The sequence below is a fragment of the Elephas maximus genome, chromosome 25 (assembly GCF_024166365.1).
Source record: "Elephas maximus indicus isolate mEleMax1 chromosome 25, mEleMax1 primary haplotype, whole genome shotgun sequence".
In the NCBI taxonomy this organism is placed as follows: Eukaryota; Metazoa; Chordata; class Mammalia; order Proboscidea; family Elephantidae; genus Elephas; species Elephas maximus.
The window spans coordinates 40417459-40439651 of NC_064843.1; the positions used below are offsets into that span (position 1 = coordinate 40417459).

General features: G+C 45.7%; 1 protein-coding gene across 1 annotated transcript; it reads right to left on the minus strand.

Moving 5' to 3' along the window:
* Nucleotides 1-19402: 19402 nt before the first annotated feature.
* Nucleotides 19403-21904, minus strand: PDYN (prodynorphin). Its single transcript, XM_049869147.1, has 2 exons — nt 21776-21904; nt 19403-20041 (listed from the first exon to the last, which is right to left on the minus strand). Exons 1-2 carry the CDS (start codon nt 21902-21904, stop codon nt 19403-19405), a joined length of 768 nt encoding a protein of 255 aa, XP_049725104.1.
* Nucleotides 21905-22193: the final 289 nt, after the last annotated feature.

Consider the following 22193-nt stretch of genomic DNA (forward strand, 5'->3'; position numbering starts at 1 on the left):
CCCTTTGCCCTGTTTGTATGTAAATCCAGTCCCACTTGCAGGTCCCCAATAGCTCTGTGCTTGCTCCACCTCCAAGCATGTGTGCATGCTGCTCTCTCTACCTGAAAGCCCTGCTGCCTCCATCCTGCTCCACTTGTGGCTAACGCCTCTTTTGGGGCTCAACCCCCATCTGCTCCAGGACTTTCCCATTTCTCAGATGACTTAGGGTCCCTCCTCTGTGCTCTGCCACCCCCTTGTCATCATTCTAATCACAGTGATTTGATGGCTTTTCTTCTTGTCATAGGCCACCACTCGCTGGTGGTGCCTTGAGACTGGAGCTGGGTTTTATCCATTTCTGACTTTTCAGGGTCAGCATAAAGACTGGGAGAATGGGAGGGCGGATGGAAAGATGGATGGGTAGGTAGATGTGAGGAGAAAGGGAGGGACTGATGGAGGAATTGATGGATGAAGGAATGGGTAGATGAATCAATGGATGGAAGGAAGGAAGGAAAGATACACAGATAGGTGAGTGTAAGGATTAGTCAGAGAATCAGTAAATGAATGAGTGATTGAGGGGGTAATAGAATGGGCACGTGAATAAACAAATGAGTAAATCAGAGAATGACCATAAGAAGGAATAAACAAGCAAACTGGTGAACGAGTGGGGAAGAGAATACCGGATGAGGAACTAACTGATCCAGAGAATGAAGGGATGGATAAAGAATTAAATAAACTGTGCATGAACAAAACAAAGAGCAAGTGAATGGGTGAGTAAGTAAACAATTGAGAGTGGTGAATGAGTAAACGCCATGGGTAATTCGGGCCACCCAAGCAACATTTGTAGTCCTAATCTCTTCAGCTGGTTGTGTGCGTTGCTGTATGCCCAGTGCTTAGAATTGTGCTCAGTGCATAGAAGGTCCTCAGTAAACATTTGTTGAATAAATGAATGAACTAATGACCAGTTGATCCAGTGCAGTTGTAAACACTGGGACATAGATATTAAGAGGCTTGGGCTCTCCGTCATCAGCCAGTATGGAGACGTGTTGGTGAAGCATCTGAGAGAAGAAGCAGAGAAAGGCAAGCCTGTGGCATTAAAAAGCATCTTCAGGGCCTGCAGCATGGATGCGATCACCAGCTCATCATTTGGAGTGAACATCGATTCCCTCAACAACCCACAAGATCCCTTTGTAGAAAAAGTCAAGAAGCTTGTAAAAATTGGTTTCTTCAACCCATTTCTTTACTTAATAAGTATGTGCACTACTACTTCTTCTATTTGGTAACAGCTTAATTGAGATATGGGAAACCCTGGTGGCATAGTGGTTAAGTACTACCGCTGCTAACCAAGAGGTTGGCAGTTCAAATCCACCAGGCCCTCCTTGGAAACTCTGTGGGCCAGTTCTACTCTGTCCTATAGGGTTGCTATGAGTCTGAATCGACTCAACGGCAGTGGGTTTGGGTTTTTTTGTTTGTTTGTTTAATTGAGATATAATTTACGTACCATAAAATGTGTGCATTTAAAGTGTACAATTCAGTGGTTTTTAGTATTTTCAAATATGTGCAACCATCACCAGAGTCGTATTTAGAATGTTTTCATCAACTCTAGAAGAAATCCCAGATCTTTTAGCCATCACCCTCCTATCTCTCAATCCCTCTCCATCCCACACTCCTAAGTAGCCACTAACCTGTGTCTAGATTTCCCTAATCTGGACATTTTATATAAATGAAATCATATAAGAAAAAAAAAGACAGAGAGAAAGATGAGACTTGGGTTCTCATTCCAGCCCTTCACTTTTACGCAATATCACTCTGAGCTCATCTGTATTCTTCTCTGAGCCTCTGTTTCCCCATCTGTAAAATGGGCATAATTATCCTTACTTCTACATGGCCTTAACAGAGGCTCAGCAAATGTTAGTTCCTTCCTGGGAAGAGACTGTATATAACTTGAAATCCTTCCAGGATTTTTTTTTTTTCCCCTCTTACAAAGCCCCTAGCATGCCCTTGTCTCTAACAGAAGTGCACTTTCTCATTCATACAGCTAAGCAGTTGACCTTAACCCACTGCTCCTCCCTGCATCCTGGTCATTTCAGTCTTGGTTGAGAGCCCTTATCAGTTATATAGTTTATTATTGTTGCCTTTATCATCATCGTCATCATCATCATCACTGTTTAAAATTTCCCCAGAGCTTCAGGCAGGGTTAAGTGGACTGTTCTGGGGGCCTATTTTTCTTGTTGTTTTGTTTTGTTTTTAATTTCCAGTGGAGAAAGGATGGAGTGGGTGGGGGGAAAAGGTGCTTTGTTCTGGAGTGAGGCTTACATTTCTGAAAGCCCATGGTTGAAGCTCACTCTCCAGTGGTGCAGATGAGAGCTATGGCAAACCTTACTTCCGTTTCTCTGTGACGAGGAAATTGCTTGATCATATATTTGCAGCCAAAGAGAAAAGACAGCACTGGAGAAGAGCGTTCAATAGGAAGTATGGAGACTTCTCAACTTAACGATAACGGCCGCCCATTTATATCAGCCCCTGAGCTCCCTCCTTAATCCCTTCATTTTCTTTTTGTCCCCTGAAGTTCAAACCACAAAGCCATCTAAACGAAAACCGAAAACCGTCGCGGTTGAGTGGATTTCGACTCACAGCAAGGCCATCTAGACTGCTGGGAAAAACACCCTCAATGTGCATTGCTCTGTCTCGCCACGAGGGGGCACTCCCAGATCAGACACAGGCGGCTGCAGCCCACCTGCCCTGCTGCTGCCACCTCCTGGGGAAGGCGCTTCTTTGCAGATCTGCCCGGTAGAAAAGGGCCAGGGGTCTCCTGCCCCTTAAGATCTCCAGGAAGTCCAGACGCAGGGACAGGACGTTCCTAGAGACTTCCCTGGGTAACTATAAAAACGCTGGGCGATAGAAACGAAGCTGTGGGCCTGCTGTGCGCCAGGTTTTTCCATAACTCAAGCCATTCACTACACACGTTAGAGGCCAGCGGCGAGGGGCAGGCCTTGTGCTTACCTCCCTAGTCCATCTGTGCACTAAGTTATGGTCCCTGCCCTCCAGGGGCTCACTGTCCAGCAAGGTGAGGAAGCTGAGGGTCGAGGGGGAAGTTTGGCCTTCAGATGAGTTTTATTGGCAGCCAGTCCGACGTTCCATAGCATTTTGCTAAAAAAAATGGTCCGTCCGCGCTGGGGACCAGCTTCAGCCTGGTCCCAGATAAGCTCTGGAGTGTAAATTGCACTACCAGGAGGTGAGGGACTGGACCTTTGTACCCCCAGTTCCGGGGTTGGGGGCAGACTCCTGGGGAAGCCGGCAGTTTTCCAGAGAAGGGGACCGCTGTGAGCCTTAGCAGCTTGGGCTCAACCCGGGAGGGGAGCACCAGCCAGAAATGGGGACCTGGATGTGGCCCCCCACAGCATCTACTCCTAAGGTCAGCGGTGATTGGTGTCAGGTTATGGTATCGGGGCAGTGGTGGTTCGGTGGTAGAATTCTCACCCTCCATGCGGGAGGCTTAGGTTGGAATCCCAGCCAACGCACCTCAAGCACAGCCACCACCCCTCTGTCCGTGATGCTGAACAGGTTTCGGTGGAGCTTCCAGTCTAGGACAGACTAGGAAGAAAGGCCTGGCAATCTACTTCCAAAAAAAATCAGCCAATGAAAACCCTACGGATCACAATAATCTGATCCAAACCCAATCATGGGGTTGGCACAGGACTGGGCAGCATTTCATCCTGTGGTGCATGGGGCTGCCATAAGTCAAAGGCCGACCCCACAGCAATTAACAACATCATTATGGGCGTCATTATGTCCAGGATTCAGCCCTTTCCAGGCAGAGAGTGCAAAGGCACCTCTGGGAGATGCCCTCTCTTCCAGGGCTCCTCTGAGGCCTCCATGCTCAGCCTCAACTCTTTTATGAGCGTCTTCCAGGAGCCCATTCCTCTCTCCAAAGGAAAGTCTCCAGTGAAGAACAATGTGTAACCTCGAGAAGTTCAGATGAGGTGAGACAGAGGCAGGGACACTCTGTGGGCTCCCAGCCCACGTGGGCTCTCTGAGCATGTGCACTGGTGCGGGTGCAGCCTATGGGGAGTTATTTCTCCACACCTCCTCCCTGGCTTGCCTCAACCAGTCAGGGACCATGTCCTGCCAATCCATCGCATTGATGTCCCCCACCCAGGCTGGCAGCCACTGTGTGGCCAGGGGAACAAGCAGGGACTTTGGGGTCACCCAGAAACCCCAACTCATACCTGAATCATCTTGGGAATGTCAGTGTGGGAGAGAAATTTCACATACAGAAAAGGCCCCTCGTCAATGCTTGTTATTTAATTAACACTCAGCATATTTCAGTAGTAATTAAACAAGTTCAATTTACAGAAGTTATTATTCTACACGATGCAGTCACTTTCAAGGGGCTTTTGATTCATGGTCAATCTACTCAGACTCAGTTAAATGATCCAGCCCATTTGCAAACTTGGTTAATTAAATTATCTTCAACATTTTCCACAGGGTTTACTAATTTAATACATTCAATTTCCTTTTTAAACATTTCCATTGCCTGACCCAAAAAGCAAAACTTTCCCAAGTACTTAAACCACTTTGGAAAATCTAATTTAAAAATGTATACATATAGTGCATCTCCAGGTCTCTCATACATTCTGGAATCACTTAGAGCTTTAGTATAAGAAGAGTCTTACACTTCTTGATGGGAGAATCACAAGTCTAAAATCAATTACACATTTTAAATTGGAGTCACAAGGCTAATTTGTTCATACTTTAACATGCCAGAAAATCTCTTCAGTGTTATGAATACTTTAAATACACCATCAACCCTTTGCCGTCGAGTCAATTCTGACTCATAGTGACCCTATAGAACAGAATAGAACTGCTCCATGGGGTTTCCAAGGAGCGGCTGGTTGATTCAGACCGCCGACCTTTTGGTTAGCAGCCATAGCTCTTAACCACTGCACCACCAGGGCTCCTTAAATATACCATAGGTATGGGTTTTATTTCTAAACGTTTGCAGGGAAAAGTTCTCCATCCTAAGGGAATTGGGGTGACCTCCTCCAGCACACTATACCGTCCCAGGGGCAGAAGTTCCATGCCGTGGCAGAAACTGCTGGGCTCCAAATGTCCGTGTTCCCCTCGCTCCTTAGAAATAAAACCCTAGATTCTGAACCTGCATTTGGCCACCTGGAATAAAGACTGTATTCCCAGCCTCCATGGCAGCTAAGTGTGGCCATGTCCCTAACTCTGGTCAGTGAGATATAAGGAGAAATGTAATGGGGCAACTTCTGGAAACCTTTCTTAAAAGACCGCTTATGTATGTGTCCTTTCTCATCTTTTTTGTCCATCCCCCCAACCTGCCACCTGGACTATGGGTATGACAGTTGGACTCTAGTCACTACCTTGAACCTGGAAGACGAGGGTCCCATTCTAGGGATGGTGGAGAGGGAGCTAGAAGGAGCCTGGGATCTTGACAGTTTCATGGGGCAGGACATTCATTTCCACCTGTAACAGGTTGTTTGGAAAGATCACGTGACTTTGCCCTCTTCCCATCAAGAGATGAGGTCTGTTTCCCTCCCCCTGAACCTGCGCTGGTCCTAGAGCTTGCTTTGGTCAGTTGTATGCAGCAGAATTGGCACTGGGTGGCTTCAGAAGCTAGGTCTTCCACATTTGCCCTTCTGGAACGCTGACCTGGGACCCTGTGTGAGGAATCCAGACCAGGCTACTGGAAAATGGAGGTCCCAGCCAGCAGCACCAGCTGCAGATGCACGAGTGAGGCCATGTTGGAGCTCCTGGTCCTGTGAACCTTCCTGCCACCGACTACAGCTGTAGGAGGGAGCCCCAGCAATACCTGCAGGGCAGTGCTCCACCAGCACACAGAATCCTGTTTCCAGCCACTAAGTTTTAGGGGGGCTTGTTTATGCAGCAAGAGCTAAATTAAACAGCCTTAGGCTGCCCACCTCTGACTTTTTTTCATGAGAAGGAAAGAAATTTTGGTCTTCTTTAACCACTGTTGCTCTGGGCCTCAGTTGAATTGAATCCTGAGGCACCTGTGGACCAGAGATTTGTGCAGGGAGGTGACACCTCAATGTCCACAGCGGTTCTTTCTTGCTGCTGATGGACATGCTGAGCCCTTTTAAAATTGGTTTCCATAACAACAAGGGACTCCATTTCCTCTAAGGAGGTTGGTCTTGTGAGCAATTAGATTCTAATCGTGCCATTACCTAATTCTTCTGTCTGATCTGAGACTACAGCCCCCCCACACACTCCCCGCCTTGTCCACCCCCCTGCTCAGGAGGTCAAAGCCAGCTTCCTTCGATAATCTCCTTACCACCTAATTGAATTCTGCAGCCTTTTCTTGCCCTTGCTGTCTGCCCAGGCTGCAACATGGGGAGATAAGATGCTGCCTTTTGGATTCTGCATCTCTCTCAGGCCCCTTTCTGGACTCTGTGCTGTAACATCCCCAAAGTCAAGGTAGACAGGAAGTGCGACCCTTCTTCCTCTTGAGCTTCAGTTTTCTGGGGTTGAGAACATCTCTGAGATAATGCCTGCAAACACCTGGCAGTGTTTAAGCCACCTCAGTCCCACTTAAAGGTTCCAAGTGGCTTCCCAGAGCATTGAGAATGACATCTCAGATGCTAACTGTGGCCGGAAAGGCCTGCCTACACCTCACCTCTTCCACTCCACGCCACCAGCCATGCAGTGTGTTCCCGGCTCAGGGACTGCAACCTGCTGTCCCCTCGGTTGGGATGCTCTCTGCTTAGCTCTTTTGTGGTTGGCTCCTTCTCCAAACTTCAGGTCTTACCGTAAATGTCACTTCCCCAGAGAGACCTTCCCTGATCCATATTGTCAAAAGAGCCAGCCCACCCCATCCTACCCCCACCCATACAAAGGGCAATAAAAATTTTTTATGATAATTAAATTATAACTTCAATAAAAAGTAAAGCTCTTATAACAAATAAAGTTATGATGGGTGTTGTTTATCTTCTTCTACAGTGTGAATTCCAGGACAACAGGAAGCTGGCCTGTAAGTTCCCATAATGAATGGATCAGTGACCCAGTGAATCAATTGTCAGCACAGGGCTTGACACAGAGCAGCATTCACTCCATGGTACCTGCATATAACCAAACCACTTCCACACATAAAATCCCTCTAGTGAATTCCAAGGTCATTACCGTGGCATAAAGCCCTGTCACGATCTGAGGCCACCTCAGCCCTCGAAGGATACAACTCCCTCTGGTCACCCTGGGCCCAGCTTCACCACTTGCAACCTCAGAGGGAGAATGTTTTCAGTGCTCTTCAAAACTCTCTCGTTCTATTAAAGAGAAAGTCTCTATCTGATGCTAGAGGGTCTTTAACACCCCTCTAATGCTTGCAAGGGTCACCGGTGGTTCAGTGGTAGAATTCTCACCTTCCATGCAGGAGACCCAGGTTCAATTCTCAGCCAACGCACCTCATGTGCAGCCACCACTCCTCTCTCAGTGGAGGCTTGTGTGTTGTTATGATGCTGAACAGGTGTCAGCAGAGCTTCCAGACTAAGATGGACTAGGAAGAAAGGCCCGGTGATCTGCTTCTGAAAACCAGCCAATGAAAGCTGTATGGATCACAACAGTCCGACCCGCATCCAACCATGGAGATGGCTCAGGGATGGACGGCGTTTCATTCTGTTGTGCGTGGGATCATCGTAGCTGGGGGCTGACTCGGTGGCAGCTGACTAACAACAATAACAACGACAATGCTTGCAAATCTTCCCGTTTCCTGTCTCTGGCAGACTTCAGCTTAGAGCTGGCCTCTCATAATATTGTGTTGTGTTTCTTGAATTCATGGTTATGCTACTTCTATTTATGGAATACAGCACTGGCTTTCCATTTATGGTGACCACAAAGTTTCCTTCTTAAGTCAATTCATTCATGGAACATTTTTAAAAGCGAATTAAATTAAAGGAAAATGTTAAGTAAATGGTGGCGTCGGGATGTGGCTATGACAGACCACACGGGAATGTCAGAAGTTTGAGAACCACGATGAGGGCAACTCCGAGGGTCCTTTTAGCAATGGCAGGTTGTGGCTATATGTTTGTTTAAGCTGTTGGGCTGAAATATATTCAACACAGGATTATTTGCAATGGTGATAATAATAACAATAAGGTAGGCAACTCAAACGTTTATCCCTTAGGAAGGGTGACCATATAATTTTTCATGTAGGACTCTTTTAAAAGTGAAAGAAGTGCTATTAATAATAGCACAGCCTCAGGGTCAACCCAGGCCACCCAGAATGTACAGTGTCTCTATCCATGAGGAAATGCTTAAGTAAATTATAGTATATCCAGTTCATAAACTATGATAATTATGTACATTTATAAATGACACTTAGGAAGAGTATGTACAAAATGCTTAAGATGTACAATGTTAAATGTGAAAAGTGTATCATCCAGTATTTAGATATGAGCAGAGAAAGAGCCCCGGGAGGAAATATGCTCAAACATTACGGCAGCTATTGCTGAGAGGTGGGATCAGAGGTAATCTTCATTTTCTTGTTGGACATTTAAGTTTAAATATTTATGCCACACCTTGTTCCAGAAAACTGTGATTCAGCACATCTGACCCTGTCACTCCTTTGCTTAAAGTCTTCCACTTCCCTTGTTCTTGAAGTATAGCCCACCCATCATAACATGGCCTACAGGTCTAGCGTGATCAGGCTGCACCTCCCTTTCCATGTCTGGGGAGCCACTCTGGCTTTCTTTTAAGCTGTTATACATACTGTGCTCCTTCCCTTTGCCCAGGCTGGTCCTTCTACCTAAAACCCACAATCCCACCTGGCTAAGCTTCTGCTCCTATGTCAGGTCTCGGCTCCAATGTCACTTCCTCAGGAAGCCTTATCTGCACTTGCCGGTCAGGCCAGGCCCCTGTTATCCCCATCTGCAGCTCCCTTTCTTGTACACTCTTCCTCCAGGGCTTTACACACCTGTAACTCTTAATTTCGTTTTCATAATTATTTGCTCTCTGAGATCATGCCTACTGAGCTGTAAACTCCTTGAGGGCTAAGGTTATGAATGTTTTGATCCCACCTGTGCCTGGATCAAGGGGCCCTGGTGGTGCAGTGGTTAAAGAGCCTGACTGCTATCCAAAACGTCGGCAGTCAGAACCCACCAGCCACTCCATGGGAGAACGACGTAGCAGTCTGTTTCCGCAAAGAATTACAGCCTTGGAATCCCTATGGGGCAGTTCGACTCTGTCCTATGGGATCGCTATGCATCGGGATCAACTCAGAGGCAGTGGGTTTTGGTTTTTGCATGCCTGGGTCCAGGGTTGGGGCTCAGTAAACAGTTGTTTTCTGAAGCCTGAGTCTTCCTTAATTTCACACGTGCCTTCTGAATGCTTTTCTGGGTTTTCAAATGTTTCTAAATGAGCAAAAAACAAAAAAACACCATTTCAATCTGTAAAATCAATAAGAAAATTGAATAGCAATATTCCTTGGCGCATTAAGATACAATTCGGTTTGCAAAATTTTGATTTACACACTTTCCAATAACATACCTTTTATGTAAAGCATAAAAGCCCCAATTCAGGGGCTTTTCTCTCGAAAAACTCAAAGCTCAAAACACAGAGGCTACATTTTCAAAGCTGAGATAAAGGGGAGGGGAGCCCAAGCTGGCTTCTGCAGACTTATTTCTTAAGCGCCAATCCACCCCTAGAACTGGCAGCGTCCAGAGACCTCACGTCTGCCTGCAGTGGTCCTGATGGCTATCGCTGCCTGTTAAGGAGAGAACATTGTGGTGGGGGTTGATCTCAAGAAAGAAAAGCTCTCCTGCCATCCTTGGCACCCTCTTTCTCTGTCTTCCCTTGGAGGCTGCCACTTGCTGACAGAACCACAGAATGTTCCCTCAAGCTCCCTGCAGCCTGTTGTTCACACTACAGCCAGCGCGGCCCCTTTGAATATGCATCAGGTAATGTCATTTCTGTATAGGAGTCCCTGGGTGGAGCAAACAGTACTCAGATACTACCCAAAAAATTGGTGATTCAAATCCATCCAGGGTGGCTTGGAAGAAAGGGCTGGTGATCTGACAGATCACGACCATGAAAGTCCTACAGAGCACAGTTCTACTCTGAAACACATGGGGGCACCGTGAGTCAGAATCAGCTTCTCCGTAACTGGTTTGGTTTTGGTTAATGTCTCTTCTTTGCTAAAATCTTCCAATGACTCCCATCTCACCCAGAGCAAAGATCAAAGTCCTTTCCATGTTCTATACGTTGGGTGACAGTATTACATATTGCCCAAACCAGGACACTTGGAGGGCAGAGGGGGGCCGACTCTATACACAGGATAACAGTGCAATCAAGACAGTGCCTGGCAAACCGAGGTACAGGAGGCCCTACCTGGTCTGGTCAGGTCTGCCTCTGCAGCCTCCTTCCCTATCCTCTCCCCCCACCCATTCCCATAGTCTGTTTTACCAGTTGCTACAGTTGACTCCGACTCATGGTGACCCCATGTGTTTCAGAGTAGAATTTGTTCCACAGGGTTTTCAGTGGCTGGTTTTTCAGAAGCAGATCACCAGCGTTTTCTTCTGAGGCACCTCAGGGTGAACTCCAACCTCCAACCTTTAGGTTAACAGCTGAATACTTTAACCTTTTCGCACCATCCAGGGACTCCACCTGAAACAGTAGAGACCCATTTGAAATTTATAAGTGATTGGTCTCCCTAGGTAGAAAGCGAGCCCCAGAAAGCAGGGAGTGTGCTGAATCACCACTGAACCCCCTGCCCCTAACCCAGTGTGGGGTACACAACAGGTGTTCAATAAATGTTCGTTGCATTACAGGATGAACTCAGGGAAGGCGGCATTAACACTGATGATGCAACACGTTTGTGTAATACACAGTCCTTATATCTCATTTGACCTCTAACTACCCCCCATGGGAGGAATTATCACCCCCATTTTAAGGCAAGGAAAGTGAGGTTCTGTTGCCTTGTTCCCCATTTATTGACTCAGCAGGTATTATGTGACAGCTCTTGAAAAGACAAAGGACCTTACCGTAGCATCAACATCTTTTTGCAGAAGAGAAAACTGTGTTCTGGGAGGTCAAAGGCATGTCCCCTCTCCTATGGTCAGGTAGCAGAACCAGGACCAGACTCAGGTCTCCAGGTAGCTGGACTGTCAGTCCAGGGCTCCTTCTCCAAGCCCAAACACCTCATGGATCTTACCAGTTACAGGCAAAGCCAAACCAAAACCAAATCCATTGCTGTCGACTCGATTACGACTTACAGCTACCCTATAGGACTGAGTAGAACTGCCCCATAGTGTTTCCAAGGAGAGTCTGGTGGCTTCAAACTGCTGACCTTTTGGTTAGCAGCCATAGCTCTTAACCACTACTCCACCAAGGTTTCCAGTAACAGGCAAGCACTCCTCAAATTTCCACACATCAGAGCAGGCCCTAAGGTGCTAAGCTGGTGCAATGAGGTGTTTAAAAGTGAGACAGATGCGTATTTTCATTTCAAACTTCATGTCAAAGGTGATTAAGGATGAGCTGAGTCCTGGGGGGCAAAGAATAATGGGGCTTAGTTTGAGTTAGACAGAGACAAGACAAATAGGGTGTCAGTGCGACTTACTTGCACATTTACATGTTAGAGAAGTAATTATAAACCTTTGTTATAAACTTGCCAGCTAACGGGAGGCAACATGGACCCGGCACGTGAATCAAGAACGCTGAGATGACATCTGTTATGGAGCCATTGTTCCTGGCACTGTTGTGGGGATTTTTATGGTCTTCACTTTGGGGCCTTTAATTAATAGACTAGCCCCATTGCCCCGCTCATTTGTGAAGGGCTTGGAGCTTGGGGGTGGGGGAGGCGATTCAAACCCCAGGGATGATTATGACTCTCATGACCATTATGACAAGACTTTCCTCGCTGGTGACGGTGTAGGGCGTTGTCATGGAAACCGCGTGCTTATTAGTAACGTGTTCTTTTAAGGTTGCTGGGACGCTGGCATCCCTTAACCAGTGCCTGCTCTGTGTTGGCTACACGGTAGCCTTTGTGACATGGACAAAGAATCAGTTCTCTCTGAGGCCCGTAATTTTTTTATTCCAACTCGTACTCTGGCTTGCTCTCCATCCGCGTAAACATCTCATAAAAATCATCTCCTTAAGCCATCTGGGGTGCTAGAAATGTCCCCTACTGGGATCTGGGTGGTAGTGACTCAAGCGTGTGTATCTGTAAAAATTCACTGAGATGCACACTTCAGTATGCTTTAGAACATGTATGTTACACCACAATAAACATGTTTTGTATGTCACTCTGTTCTTACCGCCAACAGAATGTCCCTTCAACAGCTGTGCCTCACTCAGGTGGCATCTGGACTACCATATCCAGAGGGACTGCCCTTTAAAAGGGGGTAGCCGCCTGTGCCGCATGCTTCTCTCGTGTTGGGTGCGTGGCAGATTTTATATGATTCAGTGTTCACCCTGGGTCAGAGAAGTCAGTATTTTTCACCCCATTTGATAGATGTGGGAACTGAGGATCCACGATACAGTAAGTGCTTGCCCAAAGTCACCCCGGGGAGCCGGATCTGAGCCCAGGGCTCTGAGACTGTAGCCTGTGCTCTTTCCACTTTCTGTGGTCCTGCCTTCTTCACTTTGTGAAATAGGTCCCTGAAAAGGGGTCCAGGACAGCAGCTCTCTGGGATCCATAGGATATAGGGGAAACTTTGTTTTAAGTGTTCTCATGAAAAACAGAAACGATTTAGACTGAGGCCACAAAATAATGGTGAGAGTGATGTGTGTCATCCCCAAATGTCCTATGGTTTCTCCTACCTAATGATAAAAAAAAAAAAAAAAAAATTATTTGCCTACATTGAAAACTTGAGAGATGGCACATGCAAATCCAGGTTTCCAGTTCTCTTGGAAATCAGAAGGTCTGGTGGCTCTGAGCCCACATTCCCCACACACACCCTCTGCATCCTGCCCCAGCCCACACCCAGCCACCCTCACTCATTTTGGGGGTGACTATCTACCCTTTGGTGCTCTGGCATTTATTTACTTGTCCTGGGAACCAAGTACAATTTTCCTCCCAAAAGCCACCCCCTTTTCCACTCCTAGTCCAGGTACTTAGGGTGCGTTTGAATCATCCCCGGCTCCAGCGGCGTCCATGTGGCTCAGTCCTGACCAATCAAAGCACCGTGTTCCTCCATCCACAATGATTTACATTGGCTCAGGATTGGACATATGACCCAACCAGAGCCAGGGAGGTGCCCTGAAATTTTGATTGGTTTACTGAGAAAGCAGCATACTGGAATTGAACCTGCATAGTTGTAGCCTGGACCTGCTATCAGCCATCTTAAAATGAACGAACGAATCTGACACAAAGAAGAAAAAGCTTAGTGATGGGACGATTATGGGTCCTGGTGTCCTTATTGTGCCCCTTGATCAAGCTCTACCTAAAGCTAGATATCTCCGGATTTTTCAATTATAGGAGCCAACAAATTACTGTTTTTGTTGTCATTTTTTTGTTTGTTTAGCCCATTTTAGATGGTTAGGAGCCATTTGTTTGCAAGTGACAGAAAATTCCTTCCCAGAGAAGCTCACAGGCTAGCACTCAACAGGATCGGGACCCAATGGGTAGAAGTGTCAGGAACCTAAATTTCAACCTAGCATAAAAATGGAGCTTTCCAAAACTGAATCATGAAGAAATGTGAAATCCAAGTCACTGAAGGTGTTCAAAGAGATTAAAAATGGTTGTCAATGTGTCATTTTGGCACAGGGTATGTGGTTAGGGAGATGAACTCAAACCTTAAGTTCCTGCCAACCTGGTAGTCCTATGAATATCAAGAATGGAATATTCCTCAGAGAAGGGTTTCCTGAACACCCTAGGAAGATTTCCCCCACCTCTGTTATCCTTTATCACTACATCCCAATTGTTTCCTTCGCAACAATTGCCATTATTTTTAGTTTTATATTTTTTTGTTTACTTGTTGAGTTCTGTCTCTCCAAACTGGATTGTAAGCTCCATAAAAGTAAAGATTTTGTCCATTTTATTTACTGTACATCTAGCACCTTAGCAAAGGGCCTACCACACACAGGCCCTCAGTAAATACTTGGTTGAATGAATGATTTCGTCTCTGGGCTTGTGTTTTCTGCTGAAGTCGCTTAGAAAGCCGGTTTCCAAATGGACCCTGTAAGGTCTGTAACCACTGAATCTCTCTCACACTAGCCTTATTTAAAGACATTTTATTTATACCATTTCATGAAGAGTGTTATCCCACCTAATCCGTAGTGTCCTTCATCCCCAGCACACACTCCTTGTCTCGGAGCTCCAGTATTTCTCTCTCCCACCCTGGTCATCCACCCAGGACTGACAACAGCCCATGGGCAATACACGGGACTCAGCCTCCCTCTGCAGCCCCTCTTCCCACTCTCTTCATCATGTTGATGAGTATTTGAGCTTTGCCCTATCTCTTAATAAAAAAAAAAAAAACCCAGTCCGGTCGAATCGATTCCAACTCATAGCGACCCTATAGGACAGAGTAGAACTGCCCATTAGAGTTTCTAAGGAGCACCTGGCGGATTTGAACTGCCAACCCTTTGGTTAGCAGCTGTAGCACTTAATACAAGATAGGAAAAGAAACTCTTATTTATTGAGCACTTACTACAAACTAGGAGCTTTGTATTTGTGATCTCATCTAATCCTCACAGCCACCCTATGAAGTTGGCATAATTTGTCTTTATTTTACAGAGGAGGGAACAAAGGCTCAGAGAGGTCAAATGATTTACCCAAGGTCACGCTGATCCAATTTTCAAATTTAAGGTGCTAGCACTCTAAAGCTTTGCTCTTTCTTTTATCCCACCCTTAATTTTCTAACTCGAGTGTGTGTGTGTCTGTGTACCGTAGCAGTATATAGTCTGCCAAAACAAAACAAACAAGCAAACAATGGAGTTGCTGTCGAGTCAATTCCATCTCATGGCAACTCCGTATGGGTCAAAGTAGAACTTTGTTCCACAAGGTTTTCAATGGCTGATTTTTTCGAAGTAGATTGCCAGGCCTTTCTTCTGAGGCACATGTGACTGAACTCAAACCTCCAGCTTTTCAGTTAGCAGCCGAACATGTGAACCATTTGAACCACCCAGGGACTCCCATATATATATGAATACATGATTGTGTGGTATATACCCACACATACATATAATACATAGTATATTCATGTGTATGTACATTTAAAACATATAAATATATTTTTTCATTATCTGGCATTCCTTTCTGCAAATGGTCTTTTCACACCCTGGAGAAACACACAAATGTACACACACACATATCCCAATTTTCAGCATCTTTTATTTATTGTACTGGAGGAGAAGGGAATGACACAGTCCTATTGAGGACTAAGCAAATTCCAAGTACATTGCATAAATGGTATTTTTTAAAAGCACACCAAGTAACCCTAAAACAGTAGGGCTGCGGATGAAGATGTGTGTCCAGGAGCATTTTATACAAACTATCCAAACTCAAGTCCATTTCTTCTCCTATCCAGCCCAGCTTCCTAGACCCATAAACCAAACCACAGTGCCTGTGGATGAGAGAGAAACAGAGGACTTTGATTGAAACCAAGGCATCAGGAGGTCTCCTGCCTCTGATTCTGGGTTATTTGAATCAAGGGAGCTCATTTGGCCTCAAGAACTTAATCATTTCATTCCTCCTTCTGGTTTTATTTTGAGACATTAGAGGACAGACTCATCACGGAGACTGAGAGGGCCTTTTTTCTCTTTCTAGCTATTGCTCCTGGATTCCCTTACTCAATGCCCAGTGCATATGTTGGGCCAGATGGCTTGGACTCTTGGTGGCCGATTCAGCTGCTCAAGAACATGGTTGTGTTTAACCTCATCAACTTGACTCTGCTTCAGTTCAACCTGGGGTAGAGTTGTGATACTGATCAGTTTAATTAGTTTAATGAGGGCTCAGGGAACTGCTCTACATTTTGAGTTTGTTGCACAGAGGAAATTGGTTTGCCTCACTCCCTCCTTGATCATTTCAGCATTCAGAAGGAGAACTGCTCTCAATTCACCATTTAGGAAAGACATTTTCACTCCCCTCCTCTATGGGGCAGTTCTACTCTGTCACATGGGGTCACTAGGAGTCCAAATGCATTATACACCACTTAACAACAGCAACCTGTTCTGTGAGGAGTTGAATGCTGTCCAGGGTACCAACATGAACTGGAGTCAGAATCTGTTCTTTAAGCAAAGCGTTTCTACACAATGACAACTCCAAATACACCCAGTGGGAATTTAGCCTTCTGAAAGTCTGAAATCTCTAGTGTAGGAATTCCTGCTCCAATAAAAGGCAGCATTTCAGCATTCTCCTTAAGTGTGGTCTCCAAAATGGGGTGCACAAGGAGGTCCTTTGAGGTTTTGGAGTAAAATATTAGGATTTCTATTTATGTTTATCTAGCTTGTTGTACAAGAAAGACCAGTTAATATGACTATTATTCAAATTTACGCACCAACCACTAATGCCAAAAATGAGGAAATTGAAGTTTTTACCACCTTCTGCAGTCTGAAATCGATCAAACATGCAATCAAGATGCATCGATAATTACTAGTGATTGGAATGCAAAAACCGGACACAAAGAAGAAGGATCTGTAGTTGAAAAATATGACCTTGCTGATAGAAACAACATTGGAGATTGCATGGTAGAATTTTGCAAGACCAACAACTTACTTGTTGCAAATACCTTTTTCCAACAACATAAACAGCAACTATACATGTGAACCTCACCAGGTGGAACACACAGAAATCAAATCGACTACTTCTGTGGAAAGAGATGATGGAAAAGCTCAATACCATCAGTCGGAACAAGGCCAGGGTCCAACTGAGGAACAGACCATCAATTGCTCATATGCAAGTTCAAGTTGAAGTTGAAGTTGACAAAAACAAAACAAGTCCACAAGAGCAAAAGTACAACCTTGAGTATATCCCACCTGAATTTAGAGACCATCTTAAGAATAGATTTGATACATTGGACATTAATGACCAAAGACCATATGAGGTGTGGGATGACATCAAAGACATCATACACAAAGAAAGCAAAAGGTCATTACAAAGACAGGAAACAAAGAAAAGACCAAAATGGATGTCAGAAGAGACTCTGGAACTTGTTCTTGAACATAGAGCAGCTAAAGCAAAAGGAAAAAACAATGAAGTAAAAGAACTGAACAGTAGATTTCAAAGGGTGGCTTGGGAAGATAAAGTATAATGAAATCTGCAAAGACCTGAAGCTAGAATAGCAGAAAAAAAGAACATGTTAGGATTTCTCAAGCTGAAAGAACTGAAGAAAAAAATTAAGCCTCGAGCAGTAATACTGAAGGATTCTACAGGCAAAAAAATGAGCAATGCAGGAAGCGTCAAAAGAAGATGGAAGAAATACACAGAATTACTGCACCAAAAAGAACTGGTCAACGTTCAACCATTTCAGGAGGTACCATATGATCAAGAACCAAAGGTACTGAAGGAAGAAGTCTAAGCTGCACTGAAGTCATTGGAAAAAAAAAAGGCTCCAGGAATTGACAAAATAACTCACTGAAATATTTCATCAAACAGATGCAGAGCTGGAAGTGTTCACTCATCCATGCCAAGAAATTTGGAAGACAGCTACCTGGCCAACCAACTGGAAGAGATCCACATATGTGCCTATCCCAAAGAAAAGGTGATCCAAAAGAGTGCAGAAATCATGGAACAATATCATTAATATCACATGCAAGTAAAACTATGCTGAAGATAATTCAAAAACCATTGCAGACTACATTGACAAGTTGCTGCCAGAAATTCAAGCTGGATTCAGAAAAGGACATGGAACCAGGAATATCATTGCTGATGTCAGATGGATCTTGGCTGAGAGCAGAGAATACTGTTTACTGTGTTTTCTTAACTATGCAAAGGCATTTGACTGTGTGGATCATAACAAATTATGGATAACATTGCAAAGAATGGGAATTCAAGAACACTTAACTGCGCTCGTGAGGAACCTGTACATAGACCAAGGTGCAGTCTTTTGAACAGAACAAGAGGATACTGTAGGTTTAAAATCAGGAAAGTTGTGCATAATGGCTGTATCCTTTCACCATAGTTCTTCAATCTGTATGTTGAGCAAATAATCCAAGAAGCTGGACTATACGAAGAAGAATGCAGCATCAGGATTGATGAAAAACTCATTAACAACCAGCAATATGCAGATGACACAACTTTGGTCAAAGTGAAGGGCACTTGAAACATTTACTGACAAAGATCAATTACTACGACTTCAGTATGGATTACAACTCAACATAAAGAAAACAAAAAATCCTCACAACTAGACTAATACAACATCATGATAAAAAGAGAAAATATTGAAGTTGTCAAGGATTTCATTTTACTTGGATCTGCAATCAATACCCAAGGAAGCAGCAGTGAAGAAATCAAACAACATACTGCATTGGGCAAATCTGCTGCAAAAAACCTCTCTAAAGTGTTAAAAATCAAAGATATCACTTTGAGGACTAAGGTGCACCTGACCAAGCCATGGTATTTTCAATCACCTCGTATCCATGCTAAAACTGGACAATGAATAAGGAAGATGGAAGAATTGATGCCTTTGAATTATGATGTTGGTGAGTAATACTGAATATACCATAAACTGGTAGAAGAACTAACAAATGTGTCTTGAAAACGTACAGCTGGAGTGCTCCTTGTAAGCAAGAATGGTGAGACTTTGTACTTTGGACATGTTTATCAGGAGGGACAATTCCCTGGAGAAGGACATCGTGCTTGATAAAGTAGAGTGTCAGTGAAAAAAAGAAGACCCTCAATGAGATGGATTGACACAGTGGCTGCAACAATGAGCTCAAATATAGCAGCAATCATAAGGATGGCACAGGGCCTGGTGGTGTTTCATTCTCTTGTACATAGGGTCACTATGAATAGGAACCTACTCAGTGGCACCTAACCACAACAACAACATCTTGCTGTTCTACATTTCTGTGTATTTTAAATACACGTATATAATATCCAAATGAATATATCTGCATTTGGGAGGGATACTCATGTTTCTTCTGAGAGAGTCATGTGATCAGTAAAGTTTGGAATTCGTAGATCTAGAGGTTATGAAGAATAAGTCACTCTGGATCACAGGAACTGAGGAGTCCTATAAACAGGGTGGAGGGATTGACATCAAGAGTTGGTTATGGTGGCAGTTTTAGAGGTCTAGTGGCCTGGGACAAGCACTAAACCTATGGTGTGGTGGGGAAACCTCCTCTCTTCCCCATCATTGACCTCAGAAGAAAAGTTGGCTGGGTTTGGATGTTTTGTAGAAAGTGCTGCACTGAGCATGGGGGTGGGGCACATACAGGAGAATGAATGAATGCACTCTAATCTGGAAGGATGTCAGGAGTGGCTCCCAACTCAACTCCATGATGGGGAAGGTGTTTACACATCAAAGAGCTCTCCAGAGTAGGCATTGGGATCTTCTTGAGACCGAGTCACCACCTTGAACTGGCGCCGGAGAAAGCCACCATAGCGCTTCTGGTTGTCCCACTTGAGCTTGGGACGGATGCGCCTCAAGAAGCCCCCATAGCGTTTGTACAGGTCCTCGTGGGCTGCCATATCCCCATCCCCATCCCCCTTCCCAGCCACCTCTGAGCTCCTCTTGGGGTATTTGCGCAAGAAGCCCCCGTAGCGTTTGACCTGTTCCTTGGGGTCGTCCTCATCAGACCTGAGTGCCTCGGCCTCCATCACACTGTCTTCCAGCTGTGAATCCCCCATCAGCTCAGATTCTGCTCCCTCCTCAAACTTGCCTGAGAAACCCCTGAGCTTCTCCAGACTCTGGCTCAGAGAATTCTCCTTTGTTGGGGGGCTGGAAAGGAATTTGCTTTTCTCCAGCTTTTTCAGGAAGGGCCCAGAGCGCTTGGCTAGCTCACCATAGGAATCTTCCAAAACAGCCTTGCTCTCCAAGTCTCCCTTGCCATTAAGCCCGAGGGTGATGGAGGTAAAAACAGACAGCAAACCCCAGCATCTCTCCCACTCCCCAGATGGCGGCAGGGAGGTCTGGCATTCTAGGGAGCAAACCTGCAAAAGACCCAACAAGACATAGCAGTCACACCACCCCATGAAACTTCAAAACACATGCACTCTTCCCATCCTGGGTAATCACCGGCCAGTGTCTGAGAAAATCAAATTAGCTACCATTGCTAAGCACAGGGCTACCCACTTTGAAGCTCCCAGTGATGCTTAAAGGTTGATGATTTTGAGCCCCTATAGAAGAAGAGGAAACCAGCTTGGAGAGTTTTCCCAAGGGCATATGGCTACAGGTGGCAATGTCATAACTGGAAGTGAGATCTTCCCACAGTGCTCTGCCGGGCTCACCCCTCCTTTCCTCACTTCTGATTCCCAGAGGGAGTGGTTGGCTCTCCCAGACTTTCCCAGGTGTGAAGGACGCTGCAACATTTTATAGAGAGGGACAGGAGTAATGAAGAATAGTAGAAATAACACATGTGAGAGGACATACGAGGGTTCATTAAACCCGGGGTGGGGGGGTGCAGGCAATAGTATCTGCTTCATAGAGGTGTTGGGAGAATCCATTTATCGTCAGGATGGTGATGATACAGTGCCTTACAATGTACCGGGCTCTGTTCCAAGTGCTTCACATGCATTGATGCATTTGACCCTCCAAACAACCCTATGAGGGTGTTGCTATCATTAGCCCTATTTTATAGAAAAAAAAACTAAGGCATCAAAACCCATTGTCGTCGAGTTGATTCTGACTCATAGCAACCCTGTAGGGCAGACAAGAACTGCCCCGTAGGGTTTCCAAGGCTGTAAGTCTTGACAGAAGCAGACTGCCACATCTTTCTCCCACGGAGCGGCTAGTGGGTTTGAACTGCCAACCTTTTGGTTAGCAGCTGAGCACTTAACCACTATGCCACCAGGGCGCCTAAAACTAAGGCACAGAGAGGTTAAGAAGCTTGCCCAAGGTCAACAGCCAACAGAGCTTATAAGGGACAATGCTGGAACTTGCACCTGGGCAGTCTAATGCCATCAGTTCTCACACTAACCACTAGGATCTCTAGCTGGCGTGTATGGACAGCACCTGGTGTGTTGTGTGCATCTTAGTAAACAGTGGCTAGCATCATGTGTTAAATACTTAACATCATTGTCTCATGGAATCATCCTCATATTGCAGATGAGGAAACAGGCACAGAGAGTAGGTTCCAAGGTCATGGAACTAGAAAGTGGCAGGACCAAAGCCTGTGGTCTATCCACCACACCCTTGGTGCCTGGACTCCAGCATTCCTGCTGGCAGAGGGAGGCACGTGGGGGAGTGTGACTCAATGCAAAACCAAGGCCAGGCCAAGAGATGCTAAGACTCAGGAGATAGGTCAAGGCTTTGATTCCGTCCCCCAGATACTGGCATTGAGGGGGTGAAGAGATCTCTTTCCATGGTAGTGACTGGATTTGGAGGCACCCATCCACCCAGTGGAGAGAAGCCCTGAAAAGTTCATCTTGAACTGCTGATTCTCAAAGTCAGCACCACTTGATGAATGACACTCCGGGACATCAGGCTCCTTGGAAACCTGAGCCTCTCACTAGACCTGAGTGAACCCATGATAGGGAGAACCTGAAGTGGGGGTGGGAGCTGGAAGGAACTGCCCCTGGTGCCCAGGCTGTCCACAGGACAGGACAAGCCCTGCACAGATGGGACGAGTCTACAGGACAGGCACCAGCATCCCAGACCTCCATACACAGATGGCCAGTCCCTGCTGGCCCAGGACCTGGGTATGGAGGACCCTGCCTGAAACCTACCAGAGGGTTGATGGGCTTGGGCCCATCCTGGGTCTTCACTGCACACAAGGAGCATGGGGACAGGCAATCCGCGGTGGCGGAGGGGAGCACGAGGAGGCAAGCAGCCAGCAGCAGCCCCTGCCAGGCCATTCTTTTTCAACTGTTCCTGCTGGGGAGGAAGAAAGAAAAGATGGTGAGATCTGTGATCACCTACTCTGGGGGGTGTGTCCTGAGCCTATGGAAATCATCTCATTAACTCATGCCAGCAGCACCGCAAGGACAGCATTCTTATTCCCATTCTACAGTTGAGAAAACGGAGGCCCAGAGAGGTGAAGTGGGTGGCCAAGGCCAAGGTCAAGGAAGGGAATTGACATGTGCCGAGACCTGCTATGTGCTGGGGGTCTTTCTCTACTTTCATATTCAATCTGCCCAACAGCTC

What these genes read in the sequence shown, in the direction of transcription:
- PDYN (XM_049869147.1), bottom strand. Translation starts at nt 21,904, where the DNA reads ATGGCCTGGCAGGGGCTGCTGCTGGCTGCTTGCCTCCTCGTGCTCCCC. An exon ending in CCAAGCCCATCAACCCTCTG is followed by an intron (nt 20,042 to 21,775) that starts GTAGGTTTCAGG and finishes GGTCTTTTGCAG; the next exon opens with GTTTGCTCCCTAGAATGCCA.